This window comes from Condylostylus longicornis, unplaced genomic scaffold (assembly GCF_029603195.1).
Source record: "Condylostylus longicornis isolate FDR11 unplaced genomic scaffold, ASM2960319v2 ptg000030l, whole genome shotgun sequence".
NCBI lineage: Eukaryota > Metazoa > Arthropoda > Insecta > Diptera > Dolichopodidae > Condylostylus > Condylostylus longicornis.
Genome location: NW_026577999.1, coordinates 9,295,471 through 9,318,398, shown reverse-complemented (window position 1 = coordinate 9,318,398; position 22,928 = coordinate 9,295,471). Strand labels below are relative to the sequence as shown.

The 22,928-nt window shown below is 21.3% G+C and overlaps 1 protein-coding gene across 2 annotated transcripts in view; it reads right to left on the bottom strand.

The window, feature by feature from the left end:
* Window positions 1-593: 593 nt before the first annotated feature.
* Window positions 594-22,928, bottom strand: part of LOC129608024 (RNA-binding protein Musashi homolog 2-like) — a 77,529-nt gene continuing 55,194 nt past the window's right edge. The window contains exons 3-5 of one of the 2 annotated variants that reach the window (XM_055519326.1): window positions 12,643-13,138; window positions 2,364-3,106; window positions 594-2,267 (exon numbers count right to left, since the gene is read on the bottom strand). In XM_055519326.1, coding sequence (XP_055375301.1) covers window positions 1,895-2,267; window positions 2,364-3,106; window positions 12,643-13,138 — 1,612 coding nt within the window. In that variant the 3' untranslated portion in view covers window positions 594-1,894. The remainder of the gene's footprint in view (window positions 2,268-2,363; window positions 3,107-12,642; window positions 13,139-22,928) is intronic. The other variant, XM_055519325.1, reaches the window with a different exon arrangement.

The following is a 22,928-nucleotide window of genomic DNA, read 5'->3' as shown; positions in this document are numbered from 1 at the left end:
TTATATTAATTTGCTTTTTCTCATTAATTGATATATAGAGCATATTATTATATATACAAAATTTTCACTTTAAATTTGATTATTTTTTGAGTTGAGGTTGAAATTAAAAATGAAAATTTTTTTTAAATTTAATTCTATGACACGTTGTATTTTAACTCGTTTTATCTATATTATATTATATAACAGAGATCCATAAATAATTTTTTATTATGAAAAACCGTATAGTTATACTTTAAAATATTTCTATTGTTTAAATTTTTTTTCCTTTTTTTTCGATTTCTTATTTGAAAATAATCAAATTCAAACTGAAAAAAATCTATATTTTTTATAGAATATTAATTTTGTATCAATATATTATTTATAATCTAGTGACTATACTACATCAATGATATATGTATAATATTATATTAATTTTAATTTGATTTTATTTCTTTTAAAATTAATTGATAACTAATTTGTATTATGTATTTTTTAATTATTTTTTAATTTTTATTTCTCTTTTTTTTTTTTTGTTTTTTTTTTTTTTTTTGGTTTTGAAACATAGGAAATGTAAACAAATAAATAATGTTTGAAAAAAAAAATTTCCAATTTTATAGAAATTTTCATTCAGTTTTGTTATTCTTCATTAATTTATTATTTACTTTATGCAAAATTATTGATACAATGAAATATTTCTTATATATTTTCTTTTATAATATATACGTATTTCTATTATTATTATAGTGATATATGTGTATATCAAGAATTATACTTTTTTACAGTCAGTCTGATGGCATGTTTTTTATATTTTGTATTGTGTAATTTAATAATGTATATGATTTTGTTATATAAACTAATATTTGTTATAACTAATAATAGTTTATGAACTAATTATTATCAAGTAGTATTACTTTACATTAACGATTGAACGTCTTTTTTTTTCTTTATTTTAATTTATATCTTAATATTAAAAAAAAAAATTTTAAAACTTTTATAATTAATTTTATAATTATTATATTTTTAACGACAACTGAACCATTTTTTGTTTTTAAATATTTTAGATTAAGTTTTTTATTTATTTTTTTTCTTAATTTTCATTCGCATCACAATCGGTGGTCTAAACTTATTTTTAGCTAATTATCTTATTGTTTGAATATATAATTTTTTTTAAAGTCCTTTTTACTGTTTTTTATTCTTTTCTGTGTTTGGTTTTTTTGGTTTTGTTCTTCAAAAATTTTCACTTCCATAGTAATTCTTTTTTTGGATTTTAGTATTCCATTTTTAAAACTGAATTAGCGAAATTTTTATATTAACATTAAACAACAATTAGCTTTAAATTTGAGTTTTTTTTTTGTAATTGACTATTTTATAGAACAAGTAATATTTTTTTGTGTTGATTACGGAAAAACAATAATAATACTTCTTGAATTATGCATTAAGTTCGAAATTCAAACAATATATTTGAAAATGTTATTCGTATATTAATTATCACGATTTAAGTACTATTTAAAAGATCTTTGTAAATAATTCGAGACATTTTCAATTAAAAAAATTGGTTGGAAGGAAAATTATTATAAAACAAATGAAAGTAAATTTATTTTTTATGTAAGTACTGAAGAATTCCTGTCAAACTTTCAATTTTTATACATTATGTAATTATTTTATTTATATTTCTTTTCTATTTAATAATTTTTAAATTAATTTTATGAAGAGTTATGAACTTCAGTGATTTCGAAAATATTTTATTCTCTATTCTTTTGCCTATGTATTTAAATTTTACTTAAACTATAAATTTTTTTTTTTTTGGTTTTTTTTTAACTTTATAATTTTAACTTAAAAAATACAAATTAATTTATATTTTTATGAATATATACTTTGATATTTACATACAAACTAGAACATTTTATAAATATGTTTACCCAACATACATTCCCATTGGATATACGGATGTCCAATCAACACCCTGGAAACTAGACATATCTACATTTGCTAAAGCATAACTTTGATATGGATTTGTACCAACTGGAGCACCTGCACCGGCTGCTAATGTTGCCGCTTGTTGTACAGCGATTCCTGAAGGATGATTTGCAGCAGCATTTGCTTGTTGTTGACCAGTTACTTGAGCAGCAGTTTGAGCAGCTGTTTGTGGCATTGCGGCTGCTAGTCCAGCAGCGGCAGCAGCAGCAGCTTGTTGTTGGTGTTGATGTTGTTGATTAGCTTGATTTGCTGCGGCAGCAGCTGCTGCTGCTGCGGCTGCTGCACTTGTTGGAAGTGGATATGGTGTGTACCTACAAAGAAGATATCATTAAAAAATTCAATAATTACGTACATACACGTATAACATGTAATTTTATATGTATTAAATTTTGTTCAAATGCACATACCTAACGTTATGCAATGTTGCTGCTGGTGGATATGTTAATAATTTGCTGTAACTTGGAGTTGCAGCTGCAGCAGCGGCTGCAGCATTTGGATTTTGTATTTGAAATGGTGTTGTTGATTGAAATAAAGCTGATTGTTGGGCAGCGGCTGCGGCTGCAGCTGCAGCATTAGAATATGGATGTGGTAATACTGCAGTTGCTGCTTGCTGTGCTTGAAATTGAGATGCTAACAAAGGGTTTATTGTTGTTACTGTACCTGGAGTACCAATCAATTGTCCTGGTGTTGTCATGCGTACACCAGCTGCTAAACTACCCAACATTAAACGTTTCTGTAGGAGTTGTGCTGTTGGTGTTACAGCTTCTTTAGGTTGAGCTTTCTTGCATTCAACTTTTTTGTTTTTTATTGTATGAAAATGTATTTCGCATACACGATCTACAATATCTTCATTCTCAAATGTAACAAAACCAAAACCACGATGACGTTTCGTTTGTGTGTCCATTAACATTACAGTTTCTTCAACTTTACCAAATTGTCCAAAATATGCTTTGACTTCTTCAGCTGATGTATCTTGACTAACACCGCCAACAAAAATTTTTTTGGTTTTATTAGCCGGTTTTGGTCGATTTTTCGGTGTTGCATGTTTCGGATCAATCTTTTTTCCATCTAATGTATGTACCGGAATTTTCAATACTTTATCAACACTGTTAGGCTCTTGAAATGTTATAAAACCAAAACCGCGGCTTCTCTATAATTTTTTTTTTGTTTGTTTATCAAAAAAAAAGCAAAGAAAAATTTTTAATTAAACTATTTGATTCAATTTTTATATAAAAACAAAAATAATAAAGCAAATTTCTAAATATTGAAAAATAAAACAAATTAAATAATTATTCTAAAAAATTATATTTGATTATATTTTTCTAGTAAATACTCTAAAAAAAATTAAAAAATAAAAAATTACTTATAATTTAATATTTTAATTTTTTTTTAATTTAATTTAATTTAATTTACTGTAAAAAATATATTAATTATATTAAAAAAGTAAATTTTATATATAACCTATCATTAAAATAAGTGAATATATTCTTTTAATATATAAAAATTTCAACTAGATAATTTAACTATCGTATACAAATATTGTAGAAATTATATTTCTTATAAAAAATTTCTAATCTAACAACAGCTTTTCTTTTAAACTCTATATATATATATTTCAAATGTAATTAATACTCAAAAAAAAAAAATAAAAGGAGCCAGTTGATGTTCTTTTCGTTATTTTAATGTTTATAGGGTAACAAGTCAATTTTTTTAAAAGTTTTCTACAATTAAGTTATACAGAGTTACGTTTTAATTTAACGTAAATTATTATTATAGATATATATATATATATATATATATATATGGCATACCAATAAGTACTTACTATATAAAAGAAGAAAAACGATTTGTTACAAAATTAAAATTAAAAATCTATAAAGAACCGATTTCAAATTTGTCCTAATCCATTCTAAATAATACGTTATATATTTTTTTTTAACAATTTCTGAAAACTTATTAAGTTTCATTATATTTCAATTAAGTATATATACGGTATTTAATTAAAAATTAAATAATATATATATATTTTTTTTTTAAAGTATACACTTAACGAAACATGATAATTAATTTTATTATGTATGGTTTAATAATATGTATTACGTATATATTGAATATATATTTATATATATAATATATATATATATATATATATATATATAAATATATATATATATTTATACAGGTATGATATATATATATATATATATATATATATATATATTATATATATGCAGATATGCGTTTTTAAATAATAATCAATTTAATCAATTATGTATATTACTATTAGTATTTAATAAAGGTGTATGTAAGCAATTCGCCGATGTAACTATATTGTTTGATTACGAAAAAGAGTTAACGAACTTTATAAGATGATATTTTAAATTTTTCAATCATACAGAGTTAACTTGACTAAAAAACTACAAAAACAAATCGGAATTTTTAAATCATGTTAAATTTTTGTTAGACAAATACAGAAATCCTATTCGAATAATATTATTTATTTTATTTCTTTTTAGAAGACTGTAAAAAATAATTATTATGAATTCGAGAAAGAAATGGAGTGATATAAAATAAGAATACATACTTGGATTGAACGAAATAAGGTGGCCAGATATGGTAGAAGTACTATCTTTAAAAATAACGTCTACCTCTAAAGGTAATCAAGCTGACGAATGAAAGCTAATTATAGAAAAAACACTCAGAAATGGTTTGGTAACATGAATTCCTTTCTCAAATAAAATAATATCTGTAAGATTCTATATAAATCAAAATATTACACACGGGAGGTCAGTGATTTTGATTCGATGATTGCAATTTAAATTTGATATTCCAGTTAATTTGTTATTCAATTAAAAATCTGTATTCATATCAAGCGTAATTATAAATGATATTTACAAGTATTAATTCCCTAAAATATACAAATATATATACTTATATTGTTTGAATTTTCAATAATAATAATTTTTACAAATAAAATATAGAAGTTCAAAAGGTACCTATATGAAAAACACTAATTTTCTTACTTAATTTATAATTAGAGGTTAATATTTGTAAAAAATGAATTAAATACCCTGTCAATATATATATACATATATATATATGATATTTATTTTATCTCTAATACATAACAGTTTTATTTACGAATTGTCACTAATGTGTGTATATCAAATTATAGCGAATACTAACAAACTATATGATCAGGTATATAATTATAATAAATAAGGTGATCATAAATTAAATAAATATAAGTTAAATTTTTTACAATTTCTTCTCCCAACAGTTCTATTTCTTTTGCATATAACATTTATAATACTTTCACTAAAGAAATTAAAGCAATTCAAATAAATCACTTTTTATATATTAAAAAAATATATATTTACATATATCTATAATATATAATACTATATATATATTATAGATAATTACATATATCTATAATATATATATATATATATATATATATATATATATATATATATATATATATATACAAATATACATACATATATATATACATACATATATATATATAATGTACAGTTTATGGAAATTTACTAAAACCTGATAGCACCTTTCTTTTTTGGTGCATTTTAGTTAATAATGAAAATAAAATTGCTTTAGGCGAATCGCAATATTTTAAAATTGCAATTTCGGGTTTAGCAAATTCCCAAACACATAATCAACTATGTTAAGAAAAACTATCGATGCCATGAAATTTTTATAGATTTCTTTTCAAATCAAAAATTATAACTAAGTATACGTAACTAAATTAGTATTCTAACTATTCATAATTATTATTAGTGTTTTCAAGTTATTTTTTTTTTGAGAAAAATTAAAACATTTTTTTTGATGTTCTGGTTTTAAATGAAATATGATTATATATAATTAATTCATTTTTATTCTAAAATTATTGAAATAATATTACACTATGAGAGTGAGCATTCAGTTCACTCTAACTTATATGGAATGAGGGTATATAGTAAACAATTATATAAAACAATTATAATAATTTTAGATAAATTACACATTTGTATATATACATACATAGATATATTTATATAGAAATATATACAGATATAGATTTATATAACAATACACATATCTATATATATATTTGGATATATGTATATAAATATTAATTTAATATCTGTTGCGAGTATATATAAATATTAGTTTAAATTGTCCTGCTTATTGTGATTGGCAATAATAATTATTTTCATTTAGTAAATTGAACTAAGTTAAAAAAAACTTTTTTCACATTTGCATAATTAAACATACGTATGTATTTTGAATGTTTAGTTTCTTCGGCTTGTTCAATTTAAGAATAGGATATAGGGACAATCGCCATAATCATATTCTCATGAAAATAATTTTATATAATATATAATATTAATATAAATAACAGCTATCAAATATTTTTTATTATATTTTATGCTTGAGAACTATGTATATAAAATTGAATAATTCGAATATATATGTATATACATGATGTGTTGATTATAAAAGTAGTAAAGACCTAAGATAAAATATATTTTTTTTTTAATAAAAATCATATTGTATTGAAAATTTTATCTATATATTCTAGATTTTCATCAAAAGACCAACTTATACTTATATCAACGAATGTATGGGTCTCTTCCTTTTTCAATTCATATGAATTTTAAATAATAGACTATATTATTAAAGAGACAGATTACCAAAACATAAATTAAACTAAAAATAAATTATATAAATAAACAATATAAAATAAGCCAAAAATAAATTTTTATAAGAAATTTCAATTATAATAATAAAACAAAATATTTTTATCGAAATTATAAAATTAATTTTTTTTTTACAATTTATAAAATTTCATTTAATTTAGTTGTTATTTTATTCTATACATTTATTTTAAATAATTTTAAAAATTAAAACATTACATTATATATTTTAATTTTTTATCTAATGTTATATATATATATATATAATTTTATGAACTTATATAATGGGAGTTTACATTTAAAATATACATTTTTAACGATAATGCAATAAAGAGAAAATTTTATATATTAAACAAAATTAGAATACAAAGACACATGACATTATGGTGAAAATGTTATAGAAATGTATAATAAACCACTTGGACAGAAAATTTAACATTAAGAGATAGGGGGAATGTTGTACTTAATATATTTAAATATTAATATATTATGTAATTATGTAGAAACCTAAAAAAAAAACATAACACCATAAATGTTTTAAAATATTTATTATATATTATCTAACATTAACAAAATTCATTTAATATTAAAAACAAAAAATTGAGTTTGAAAGAGGAATACGAGTATTAATTTTTTCTTGAAATACATTTTTACAATATGGAACCAAATTTTATTTAAATATAGGTATAGTTAGTATTAAAATGAAAATTGTCATTTTTAGTGAAACTTTGAATTCTGAATTCGAAACAAATTTGATATTCTCAATGACTGTTTCTAAATTTTTCAATTAAGATCTTTTTGCTGAATCTCATTATTTTACTACTTATAAGCACATGGCTCCGCAACGTGTAATTCCTTTTTGCACGGCCCGTCAAAGCATCAATGTTATTTTAGGAAAAATTAACATGTCATGCTTAGAGAGTAAGCATGACAGAACTATATGCTAACTGATGGGGAATGAAAAACCTATTTCTATGGAAATTTCTCAGGGAATACGATGGTTCATTCAGCAAGTGTAGCATAATTTCAGGGCGGCCCGCCAAAAAAAAAAAAAATTATTTTGAAAATAGCCCACAATCCGAAAAAGTTTGCCAACCCAGTTTATATTACGGTTTGTTTAAAAATTTACGAGTACTTTTAAAAAAATTTCTGAGATGTCCTTGCTGAGTACATAATGTAAAATAAGTTTTAACAATATACATATGTGCATATGTACATTTATTAATTTTTTTGTAACAAATTTGCAACATTTTGGATTATAAAACAAATTTCTTGAATAATAGATACATACCATATGTAATTCAAACAAAAAAAAAAAATTTTTTTTTACTCCTATATTATAAATGCATAATTCTTTCTAAAATCAAATTTTTTAACGTAGCTTAAATTTTACTAATTAAAAAATGCTAATTTAGTTTCTACAAAAATTTTAGGTTTTTTTCTTTTCTTTACCTCCATAAGTTTAATATAGAAAAATATTTTTATATTATTCACTTTAAAAACAAATACGATGTAAGTACATACAAAAATTTCTAAGAGTGTTTATTATTTTGGAAAATATTCTATTATAATTTCATTTGTATAATATATTATACAAATATACATATGTATAACTAAAATAAGAGTACTACGAAAGAGGACAAATTAAATAAATGCTTTTCTAATATTATGTTTGCTTGTGTTTTAATTTTTATCGTTTTCCCGGATATCATATTTTAAAAAACTAATACAATAATCCCCAAAATTGATCTAATAATACATATACATATGTACGCGTATATATATATGTAAAAATAAAAATTTTTTTGCAATATGGATCTTTTTATACTCAATTTAAGAATTTTTTAAGCCATAAAAAAACTACATTTTGTTATAAAAATTCAGCAAAAATAGACTAAATATGTTGCTGAACAAAGATATACTACAATTTTACTAAAATATTTTTGATTTAATTATACTTTTTTTTTTTTTTGGCTATATTATTTAATTTCTAGTTTAGGTTTACTAATATACTATAAAATATAAATATCTTAGGATGTGCCAAAATGTTTGTTTTTTTTTTTAATGATTTAACTAGAATTTTAGAGAATATGTATTTATAAATGTACAATAAAAATAAAAAAAATAAAATGTGTCGAAATTTCGTATTGTTATGATAACAGTAATATTCGAATTTTTTGTAAATATTATACTTTTTCCAACTTGCAACAATAAAAAATTAATAAAAGATAAAAAGAAATATAATTTAAAATAAAATTTAAATACTATTCGTTGTAGAAAACGAAAACATTTATTCTCTTCTCACATTTCTTCTTCAAGTTGTTTTACTAAAGAGTTAATAGCAAGTCAAGTTCTGCTTTTGTAGAAAAACCTAGGCTATTATAATTTTGCAAAAATACTATCTAAGTACCATAACACTTAACTTTATTCTCTAAAATAACTCTCATATATATAGATATTCAATCTAATCTAATGATATCTAATTTACGTGGTTTATGCTTTAATCAATACTGATGATAGTCTGCATTTCTACTGTTTAGTGATTTCAAATAATCGTATGTGTATCATCCGCGTACTCTGAGTTCTGAAACTTTTGGAATCTTTTATAATTATATTATATATACCATATATATCATCAAATATGTAATCAATTTAACCGTAAAAATATTTTTGTAATACAGGAGAATGCAGAGTGCGCAATGTTGTGAATGCAGAGTACAAAGAAGACTAAAAGATAATAAGCAGAAAATTGGATGCAATGAAGTTACACCGAGTTCTTAAAATTTACAATAGTATCTTCTTGTTTTATTTTGGATTTGTATTTATTTTCTGTTCTATTTTAGGTTCAATCTTCAGGAACAATGATATTTATGATTTCTGCAGATACCAATGAAACAGCCTTTTATCATTATAAGGAATAAATAAATAACAAAAGAATATCTGAATCTAGATACCGAAAAACAAAAACTCTCGATCATTAATATTTTTAAGAAAATTTTATCATATATACTTAAAATTGTTACGGTAGTAATATTGAAAACTAAAGCGTTTATTTACATGTATATAAAGCAAAGCAAATTTTTTTCTATATCAAAATTACTTCAATACCGTGTTTCAATTAATTTTAAACTATTTTTTAATTAAATTATTCTAAATTTTATTCTAAATTTAGAGTGTTATTTTAACAACGAATAATATTTTTAGAATTATAAAATAAATAAAAAATAATATGAATACAAAATATTTAAAAACAAAAAATAAATCTAATGACAAATTTTAACAAAAAAAAAAAAAGAAATAAACAAAAATAAACAAAACAAAATTTAACACCTATATTTAGTAAAATTTTTATTATAATAATTAAATATTAATAATAATAATGTAGTATATCTTTAATTATTATTAAATACCTACTATATTCAAAAGTTAAAGTTTTAAGATCATTTATGAGTTTTTAAAAATATCTCAATATTCCAAATTTTAAATTATATATATAAACTAAGTTCTTTTTAATTAAAATTACTGCAATTAATTAATAATAAATTATTTTGTAAAACATTTCTGTACATAAATACTTAGTATTTTATTTTTAATTAATTTATTTAAAAAAATCAAATTTTATTAATATTATTTTGTTTTCTTTTTTGTATAAAATTAAAAATAAAAACTTTTTAGATACCTATTTATTATTAGATTTTTAGGTTTGTATTCATTTTGTGCCTGCCTGCCATTTTTATTTTTTATCACACAACATAAACATAATATTGAAAATATCAATATGTTTCTTATAAAATTTATATGATATTTTTCAAAAAGAACAAAAAAATATCATTATTCATCATCCCTTTGTAATATCCATGATCATTAGAGCCGAAAATATATTCGTGTCCTTGATTTGAAGAAGAAAAATAAAAATGTTATTTTATTCAACACAAGAGAAAAAACAAATTGTTTGATTTCTTTTTAATCTTCAAGCAAGAATTAAGACATTTATATAATTTTTTTTTTATATAATAGAATATAATTAATAATACAGAGTGATTCAATAAAGAGTACAATATTACATATCATTGTTTAGGACATTCAAAATAGACAAATACATTAAGATAAATTCTTTAAAATTTTTGTATCTCGAAACCCGTTAAGATTTGACACCTACTCTGAAAAAAAAAAATTATCCATTTTGAATGCCCTAATAAACGATTTAATATAATATTGTACTGTTTATTGCATCACCTTGTATATTTCATTTACATATTTAAATGTAAAAAATGAAATTATATCATTATAGAGTAAGTAATAAAAATTAAATCATGAAATAAATTTTATATACTTTTCATTATATATTTTCATAAAACGAAAATGTATATATAATTTAATATTTTTGTAAAAAATGCAAATGACATTTTCACCAAATATTCCTACTTATATTTAATATTTTATTAATATAATAAATAATTATACCTTAAAAATGATTTTAAATGTTTATGAATTCTTCTTATTCAAAATAAAAAAAAAAAAAATTATTACCCGTCCCGCGTCTTTATTCAGCATTAATGAGTTGCTATATGTATATACATTATAATAAATGTAGTTAAAAATCAATTTGTCACCTTAATTATATTAAAAGAGTCTAATATTTTATAAGAGTAAATTAAAATAATTTTTTAAGTATTTATAAATCGTTATCGATAGATATTTTTAATGATTTAAATTATGAATATATATTATTTTGTTAATTGATTTTATAATAATTATCAAAAATCATAAATTATTGTTAAAGGAATTAAAAATTTTCTTTATATTTTAATTATTTTTATTGATAAGTCAAAAACAAAAAAAACTTATACTATTTTCTGAATTTAACAAAAAAAAAAATAATTATTAAAAACTCAAAATAATTTAAATAAAATAAAAAAAAAAATAATAGTTAATATTTGAAATAAAATATAATTAATATTGTGTAAGATATTATAAGTTTGGTATATCACATTTAATAATATAAAAATAATATATAATTTTGTGCTGTGCAGGAATAATTAAAAAATAAATAAAATTTATAATCAAAAATTCTTAGTGTTCTAACCCTAAATCTTCTAAGAACCTCTAGAAAAAAAAAAAACATTAATGATTCTATCTTGAATATAGACAAGCATAATATCGAATAATAATAATGCAAAACCTAATTTAGTTTTCTTAATAATTTCATTAAAATGCCTTAAAAAATTTTTCATTAAATAGAAAATCCTCGAAAACAAGGAGAATTCAAAATTTTGAAAATAAAAAAAATTGTTGCAATTAATATTCTGCAAAAGACTGCTTATTAAATATAAAAGTCAGAATCATTAATCTATATTGGATATGACAAAATAATGCATGTTTTTAGGTAGGTATTATTAAATTATTTTTGGCCTATAATCTAATTGTTGCCATATCTTATATATTTTTTTGTAATTTTATTCCTTATTTTAATAATAATTTTATGCTTCGTCTTTCATTTTTTTTTATTTTGTTTTGTACTCGTAACTTAAAAACTATTCAATTTTTTTTTTTTGTTTTCTGTAAACTATAAATTTCTATTCTTAAGAATTTATATATATATATTTTTTCCCTTAAAGTTATAAATACACATAAACCTATCTATATATGTAAGTATGTAATTATAACAATGTCGAAAAATAAGAAGTTTTTGAATCTTTTCATTTTTATATTTTAGTTACCTTTCTTTTATAATTTTAAAAAGAAAGGGAATATACAAATTCATATTATAACTATACATTTACTCGTATATAGGTATAGTTATACCTACACTTATATACCTATATATATTTATTATAACAATGCATATAGAATTTAATGTATAAAAATTTCTTCAAAAAAAAAAAAAGAAAAATAATGGAAAAAAAAAGACAAGGGAAAAAAGAATAATTTTAAAATAAAAAAAAAAATAAAAACAGTTTTTAATACCATTTGGTAATCATCTTACCTGTGTTACTGGATCCTTCATTATTAAAACATCTGTTACTGTGCCAAATAAATTGAAATATTCTTTTAATTTTTCGGCTGATGTTTGCCAACTTAAGCCACCAACAAAAAGTTTTCCAGGTGCATCAATATTATTTGGTGTTGAACGACCCGATGATCCTGATAATGAATTTGCTTTACCATTTAATTGTCCTGTTGTTGCAACAACACCATTTGTATTTACTATACCAACATTTACGGTGCCACCTCCACCTCCAGTTCCACTATTTTGATTTTGTTGCTGTTGTTGTTGCTGCTGCTGCTGTTGTTGTTGTTTTTGTTGTTGTGATTGTTGTTGTTGTTGCTGCTGTTGTTGTTGTGTTTGTTGCTGTACTTGTTGTTGTTGCTGTTGTTGTACAGCGGCTACTGCATTATTATTAATTGTTGCAACTAGTGCATTATGTAATTCACGACTATGCTGATTAACATCAATCAAAGCACCATTCTCAATTGGATTGCTATGATGAGAAAAATAAATAATATCATCTTTAATTTTTAAATTTTTTAACATTTTCGTATTTTTTATTTTGTTTTTATTATTGTTCTTAGTAATTATTTAAAAATTGTCTTTTTATGCTTTAATTATTTTTTTTTTAGAAAAAAATATTTGATCTGTTTAACACTATGATTTCTTTTTTATTTTTCGAAAAATTTTTATAAAAATATATTAAAAATTTTAATATCACAAGAATATTTTAGTGTTCACTATATTTTTTTAATAAATATTTTAATAATTTTTAAAATATAAAAATTTATATTTTGTGTTTAGAAATAAATTTTATTAAGTAAAATAGTTAAAAAAAAGATAATAAATCCAAATCAACAGGTCTAAGTGATAAACATTACTAAAATTTATGTTTCATTACAGTAATGATCGAAACATAATGTTCTTTCTCTTTATAATGCGACATATTAAAGAAGCGGGAGAGAGGAAATGAGCGACGGAATTCAAAAAACATGATATTGTTTACTACATTTACAACAAATTTTGAGAGAAATATCATAAATGTCTCAAACATATAAAACAGGGATGGGTTAATTATGGGAAATTGTACTTGTAGTAAAGCAAAGTTGACAATTGTGCTAAAGTATAAAGTATAAAATGTTGTCATGAATTTTTTTATTACTATATTTAATATTTTAATTTGGTTATTTTAAATAATTCAATTAACATTTTTTTCAAATTTAATATATGGTTTTTCTTCCTATTACTAAAATTTCTATTCAAAAATAGTTCTATGCAAATCAGTTTTATTCGAAATTGTACTTGAACAATTTTACAATAAGTTTACCAACTCTGGTGAAAAATACAAACAAAAAGTGGTTTGAAAGAGAGTTATTTTTTTTTTACTTTTCTTTTTTAACTAAAAGACCAAAAGAGAAGGTTTAAAATAATAAAAGATCCTTTTTTTTTGTGGTGCTCAGGAAGAAAAGAATGATCGAGGCGAAATAAAATAAAATAAAAACATCTGCGCATCTAAACATCAGGTTTGTATTATAAAGTAAATTTATACACATTTGTATTTATATATGTTGTATATATTGTGCATGTGTTCATTGCTTTTGATATATATGTGTATATTATTCTATAGTAAACTGCAATTATTTCATTTAAATTGAAAGTATAATATTTTATTAGGATGGGATAAATTAAGAAAATGTTTTTGTGTATAAAATTTTCAAGCTTAAGTTGTTCTACTATACTTGTGTATGCATGAAATATTAATAAAATTATTGACGGTAAACCCGATTTTAACCGAATATATTAAAATTAGGAAATTCAAGAAAACACTACCAATACTTATTCTTCTGTTTTATCTAGAATTACATTTCAGGCACATACATCCAACTGTATGAAAGCATGCAATTAAACAATCAAACAATTTGTTGTTTTTTACAAACTAATACCAATTTTTAGTTAACGCATACTCGATGTTCGTAAATTAAACTGTAGATATGCCCGCAAATACGGTCAATCAATACAGTACATATCGCAACTGCTAAAATCTTATGGAATCATAAATACTGTTTAAGTAGAGAGTAATACTGTTTAAGCCGTAGAGAAGGCGTAGCAGTTACCTTAGGTTACAAAACAATATACAAATTTTTCCCGCACTAATTTTAAACTTGAAGTGTTCCTACCTATACATAACATAATTACACGAATATACATCTACACATGCACATATTTATATGAGGATCAAAATAAAAAATTCTTTTGTTCGAAAATGCGTGTAAGAGTAAGTTTTACAATTTTCGTTTTTACACATTTTATTATTATATTTTTCAAAATTTTTTTTTATAAAATAAAATTCAGGATATTCATTGAATTTATTTCTATGAAATATAATGTCTCGTGTTAGTAAAATATGTTTTGTTAGTCTGATAAATTATGCGCCGTTATATATACATAAATATACGTATACATACATAACTTCATATACTCACATTATGTTCAAGCCATTCATTTATTAATTTATATTTTCTTTGTATTGTTTATTGTATGAAGGTATTAAAATAATTTAGGGGTTGAAATTTTGCAATAAATAATGAATACATATATATTTCATTGTAGTTTAAAATAAAGTTTGAATATCACTGGAACAAATTGAACACTAAAAATTTGTATTGTTTAGTGAAAGAAAGATAGTTGAAAAATTTTGAAGAAATTTTTTAAATAAAAGTAAATCAAGCTATTTTTAAATTCATTTTTGATGGTATTTAAATAATATGTTATTAATTTAATTCAAAAAATCATAATAAACAAAAATACGAAACCTTATTTTAATTAACTTAGTTCTAGAATTTGAAGATCCTACCAGAGGCAAATTTAAGATGTAAAAATTTTATATAGTTTTCCATAGTTATACACATATATACATAAATATATAATAAAATTTTCTAGATGGACTCCCAAATCGAAATTCGCAGATGAATAAGACTTTTTGGAACATCCAACTCCTTACCAAAACAAAATTAATTTTCATATTTTTATTTAATGAAATAAAATTAAAATTGATTGAAAATTTTTAAAAAACTAATTATTATGTCAAATTTTTAACTACATTAGTAATCAGCGTGTTTCGAAAAATATAGACCTATACAAGACTTAAACCAACTCCGTGTTAAAATTATTCAAGCAAAAAAATGAATAAAAAACGGATAAAAATTTGCATCGGTTGGATTAACTTCAGATTTTTTTTTTTAATTTAATTGAATAATTTTAATAGAAATGTGATTTGAAAAAATAATTGGCTACATTTCAAACCGATTATAAAAAAAGCAAGATGATTACAAAGTAAGATAAGTCGTTGATTATTTTAAATTTTTTATTGAAAACGAGTTAATGAGTTGGCAACAATTCAATAAAGTCTAATAATGAATTTTTATCAGGATTGTAAATTTATTTATGTATTTGTAAATATAAAATATACAAAGGATGTTCTTAAATATTTTAATATGATAAAAAATTAACAGTCGAATAATGATTTATCGAATATCTTTATAGTTTTAAATTGAATCTTTTAAAGTGTTATATTTGACCAAATTTTTATACTTATTACTTCACTATGCTCTAAGAAAGAAGCTATTAATTTTACATAAAAATTGTCCTTCTAATTAAAATCAATTAGAATATTAAAAATATAAAAAATTTTTTACATAAATATATATATATATATATATATATATATATACGCAAACGGATACATTATACTTGTGGGTATAGGAACCAAAAATTTAAATTAAATTAAAATAATTTATTTCATCTCATTTTTATGTGTTCTAATAATATTCTATCCTATTGTATAGAATATTTATATGATTACGTTGGACAGTATTACCAGATACTAATCAAAAATGGTTAAATAAAAAAATACTTCTTTTTAACTAATTATTCTCAGAAATACGCATGCTCGTCAAAAAAAAAACTCGTAAATTTCCGTTTCTGTTTCATTTAAATATTATTTTTTGAATGTTTCTACTCTCATCTTTTATACTCTCTCTCACTCTCTCTTTTACTTTTGATAAAAAACCTATTTCATTTTTGTGAAACAGTTGCACAAATTTTGGGAAAGGCCAATACAACCGTACAATTTAACATGAAACACAAAAAAGAAGAAAAAATCCAAAGGACACTCTTATTTCATTTTCATAATTCCCAAATAAAAACAAAAAATTAAATAAAAGTTTTGAATAGGTACTTCAAGAAATTGGAACAAAACTGAAATTACTGCAAATAAAAAAAAAATAAAAACAAAAAAAATTTTTGCAGCAGCAACAGAGCAGCCAGAGTTCATGTTCCTTATTGATTTTTTCAATATACAAGTGTTATATTTTCATTATTACAAATTTAATACACACATACATACATATATGTACACAAAATTATTGTGTGTTTATAAAGAAAATTTTAACCATAAAAAGAAATTTTTCCAAAAAAAATTTTATAATTTTGAATGTGGTATACGCGAACCACACACGCGTATACAAAATATAAGCTTGTGTTAGTTTTAAATTTTTATATATGTATGCTAAAAATATACGCATACAATCATAAAAGAAAGCAAAAGAATTTAAAGAAAAAAGAAAAATTTATTTTATTGGGAAAAATTTCTTTTTTATAGGTAAGGTGCGGCGATAGCAATATTAACAAAAACTAAAATTGTATGAGCATACTAGGGATGTATGTATGTTGGTTTCAATACAATAAGAATAGCAAAGGAAAAAAAAAGGGACATAACATAAATGAAAAATTATATCATAAGGTAAATTTGTATAAAAAGAAAAAAGAAAACTCTGTACTTGCACAGTACACACTTATACAAGCATACAGATACGTGCAAATACCCATTATTAATTTTTTAGTATGATAAATTTTCAATTTTGTAGATTACATATTTGGTTTGAAATTTTGCCACCTCCCTTACCTCCTCACATTTTGGTGGAAAATTGATAGCTTTGATTTTGTTCTTAATTTCAATTTTTTTTTTACTTTTTGTTTTTGAAAAATTGCTTCTAAAGAATTAGGTCAATTTTTGAACAAAATCAAATATAAAAAATTATTATAATATATATGTATGTACATTACATATTTATACATACTGTAATGTTTGTAAAAATTAAAAAATGAAAGATGAGAAGTTTTTATATACAGAAATCGTATGAAGAGCTTTTTCGTGCTCAAAGTTGTTTTATGCTAAACATAAAATTTTAAAATTAATTTTTATCGTCCGATATTTAATTTACAACTAAATATCACACTATAAGTGCTCAAAATATCTCTACTATTGTTAGTAATTGCCAAATTTTTGTATACTTTTTGTATAAAAATTATTATTTATGAAAATTATAATTATTATCTAACATATTAATTTAAGTTTAATACATTTTCATCTCATATAACATAATAGCTTTAAAGCAATTGACCAATACTCCTTCCTTTGGTATATATCTATGTACGGCGAATAATTCAATTATGAAATTTCAAATATCATATTAATGACATTTATTTAATATTAATTATATACCATATTAATATTAAAATTCAATATTGCCTATATTTTAATCAAACTATCATTGTATAACAAAAAAACATTACAACGTATACACATATATCCGCGTAGATATACATAAAAATAAGTATGTATGCACAGGTAGAGAAAATTTCGAAAATTTATCGTATTTTATATCGTATATTTTTCGTTATCGTATTAATACAGTCTTTTTTTGTTCAATTTTGAATTTCTCTCTTCATGAAGGTAAATGTTAATTTCATACATACATATACGAGTATATAAAGCTAAGCTACAGTTTAAATGTATTAAAATAAGAATAAACGATATTAGAAAATTATTTTATAAAAAGATAAAAATATATAGAAATCTGTACACATAATTTTCATATATACAATAAATTAACATAAAAATGTATGTAAAAAAAAAATTTAAGTGTTTGTATAATTTAAATTACCAAAAAAAAATTTTAGTCTAATATTGTGTGCGCGAAACCAAAATTGTTCAAAATTTGAGTTGAACATACATTACGAACTTACATAAGAGAGGACAACGGTAAAAGTCAAAATGTAATAATAAAATGTACGTTATACATACACATTCGAATTTTTTTATCTTGTTCATTATTATTATTATAACCATATATACTTTTAACCGTATTAGTTGTGTGTGTGTGTATATGTTAATGTACGCTTGCACATTATACTTTTGTAACTCAAAATATTAATGAGTATAAAATTATAAAAATGTATGAAATTATTCCATATTCAGTATACCGTTGTAAAAATATTACGGTTAACATTTTCCTGTAAAGTACATTTTTTCATTATAGATAATACAAGATAATATAATTTAATTAAGGTCTACTAAAAATCTCTTTTATATTTGAATGTCATATACTATGAATTATCACAATACCAAGTTATTATTAAAAAATAAATATAAGGTATGAATGCTTTAATAAAAATATTAATATTTTTTAAATTTAAATATTTAAGAAATTTAAAAAAAAAAAATTCTAGACTCAGAACAAAAAATTTAAGTTTATAAGCCGATATTCTAAATTTTACTTAAATTATTTGCTTACATGTCTGAGGGTTTTACTGAAAAATTTTTTAATTTTAATTATTATTAAAGGAAAATCTACAATGTTATGCGGTTGGCAACAAATAAGGGCATTAAGTCAGCTATGTAGTTGTCGATTCTTGCATTATCAAATCGAATTCAACGAGGTGAAGTAAAACGACCTTGCGGATATTCTGTATAGATTTTATGTAAACCTGTAAGGCAAAATGGCCTATAAATTTTTTAGCTGAAGACTAGAGATATGAGAAAATGGATGGTTTTGAAGTTCTAACAAGAAGAAGAATGAAAATTATAAAATAGAGAATAAATAGAGCAAAAACGCCAGTTTTATTGCAGATCTTATGAAATTTTCTAAATTTGGCCAAATTTTGAAATACGGTTAAGTACTATAAAATTTGCTAATGAATTGGCCTGATGAGGTATACGAGTAAATTTGCGGTAGAGTTTTAGTTTTAGAATTCGGAAAAACAATACCCCCTAAATATTATATTTTTTATATATATATACATATATTTTCATTTGTTTATACATGAATCTAAGAAATGTATCCAACACAATATGTAATATAATAGTATATGATATACCCTATTTTACCCTTATCATATTATATATGTTTATACATAAATTCGTACACTATATAAATATATATATATATTTACAATATATGCATTATATTAAATAAATTTTACTATGCTTTTAAAGTCGCTAGGGGGTTTCCAAAAACAAACATTAAAAGTGTATACAATATTTGTACATATATATTATAATAGTATATAAGAAACATTATAATATATCAGTTATTACTATCCAACTCTCGCGTTATTATTTACTTTCATTATATTTATATGATATATATATATATACACCTATATATACTCTGTATAATATCAGTTAATATTTATTCACTTACCTATAAGTATACGGTAAATATTTTTTTACATATATAACGTACAAAAAATTATACGTATATATCATAAGAATGGTATATTACACATAGCTATAAAAGGATCACTTTATATATCGTATTCATAAAAACGTGATACGATCTTTAATAAATTTTAAAGAAAAATTATTAGTTCTACTACAATATTTTTTTTTTGATATATTGAGAATTATTTTTGAATATATGAGAATTCTTAGCCTACATTTATGCAATTTTCATTTAATATATACTTATATATGTCATACTTGTTTGTAATAAAATATTTCGTTACCTTAGTATATCTATATAAAACTAAAAAATTAATAAACATTCTAAACGTAAAATTTATTAAATGTTACGACATCGAAAATCTGTTCTACAAAGATGCAAAAATAAGACATTAAGAAGAATAAAGTCGTTTTCTTTTTTTTTTGTAAAGGATGGGAGCCAGAATAATAATAAAGGTATATAGCGAAAAACAAAAAAAAATGTGTCGTTTAAATATATCTATTTTATGCAATACATAAAAAAAATTTTACTATTTTATATTCTAAGCATACAAATTGAAATTAAATTTGAGACCAACCGTTAAAGCATAGAAAAATCAATTCAATAAACGTTTTTTTTTGTTCTTGTTTAATTTTTTGCTCCCTTATTGTCCTATATATATGTAGAATAAAATTATTTCTTTAAAACTGTTAGAAAAATAAGTATTATATAGACAAAATATAAAAGTACTTGTATATACATAAAATATTTGTGCATAAATATAACGTTCTTATCCTTATATAAGTAAAAAGTATTTGAAGAAATTTCAGACACTTTTTCTGTTATATTTACTAAAGAAATTAATATATTTGTGTATAAATTTGTATGTATGTATAACTGAGTGGTATATCTATATTATATTGCAAACAAGATGAAAACTAAATATATGTGCATATATAATATATATATATATATATATATATATATATATATATACTATATATATGCACATATATAATATATATATATATATATATATATATATATATATATATATATATATATATATATATATATATATATATATATATATATATATATATATATATATATATATACATTATTTCATTACATATTTTATTTATTATTTTCAATATAAAAATATTTTTAATGGTTACAGAAATTGAAACATAAAAATCTATTCAATGTAATATAACAATTTATACATATAACAAAAAATAGTAAAAAATTAAAATTCTTTTGTTTTAGTATTAAGGAATATACTTAAGTATATATAATAATAAAGCAATGGAATTCTTAAGATGTATATAAAATTTTTGAAAATTTGTATAATAATTTGATTTTATAAAAAAAATTATTTATTATATAATAAAAATCTTTGTCCAGGCTTAAAATTAGACTGTTTTTAATATTCATATAAATTTTTACTTTTATCAATATTACAGCATACTTTTGATCATCTTGAAACTACTTATATTCCGAATACATGGTTTCTGCATGCATTATCAACAGCTGAAAGAAATTCTATCACAACTTATCTTGAATTAATAAAATAATTATGAATCTAATTGAAAAAAAAAATAATGATACGAAGTAAAATTAGAATATATAGAAAAATATTTTAGTACTTTGATATAATTTGAGGTGAGCTTAACTATTATAAATAATATTTATATACTTATATGTATTCAAATTAAATTATAAAATTAATTTTTATTGAAACATTCAAGACTATATTCAAATTATTTAAAAATTCTTGGAACTATTTTATTAATCTCGTTTTTTTTGAACTCATCTAAGGGTTTTCATGTTCCGAAATTATTCCGAATAAAAATAATTCAAAATTTTGAGCAATTTGACTAATATTATTCAAAAATTTCCCATTTTTTTTCTAAAAAATTACTATATCTTGGCGGATATTCTAAAGCCTCTTCATAATATATATTGAGAAAAAGTTAAAAAATCTTACTGAAAAAGTAAAAATTCTAATTTGAAATTTGTTTCTAATTCGATAACTATAGATACTTGAAGAAGAATATTAAAAGATGACACAATGAGACTTAATAAAAAATTTCGTTAATAAATTTCCACTCCTATCTATTTAAGAAAATAAAATGAAATTTCAAAATAAAACGGGATGCATATTACAACTCATAGTTATAAAACAAAATATGACAAAAAAAAAAAATAGAATAAAGTATATATGTATAACAAAAGGGCTAAATAATCACAATGGAAGGCAAAAAAATGTAAAATAAAGAAATAAAAAATTTGGTATCAAAATCATAACACGTGCAACGGCAACAGCAAGAATTCAATTGGAATTGGAACGTTTATATATTTTTTTTTTCTTTTTTATTTTTCTTCTTTTTTATATTTTTTCTTGTATATTCAATATAGTAAAATGTTATGTACATTAGCCAAAAGCTAAGAATGATGGGGTGCGAGTATTTTTCATTTCAATATTGTAATTCTCACAAGAATAAATAATTTATATATAAATATATATATATATATATATAAACATATACTACTAATATGCAAATATACATAATTTTACATATATACATATACGCTAAGCCAAAAAAACGACAAAAAATAAAAATTCACAAAAGAAAACAATATGCTACTTGGATGGAAGAGGCTTTCATTTCTTTCAATTTTTTTTTTTTCATTTCTTCAATATAGTAACAAATTCCAAATATAGTATACTCACTC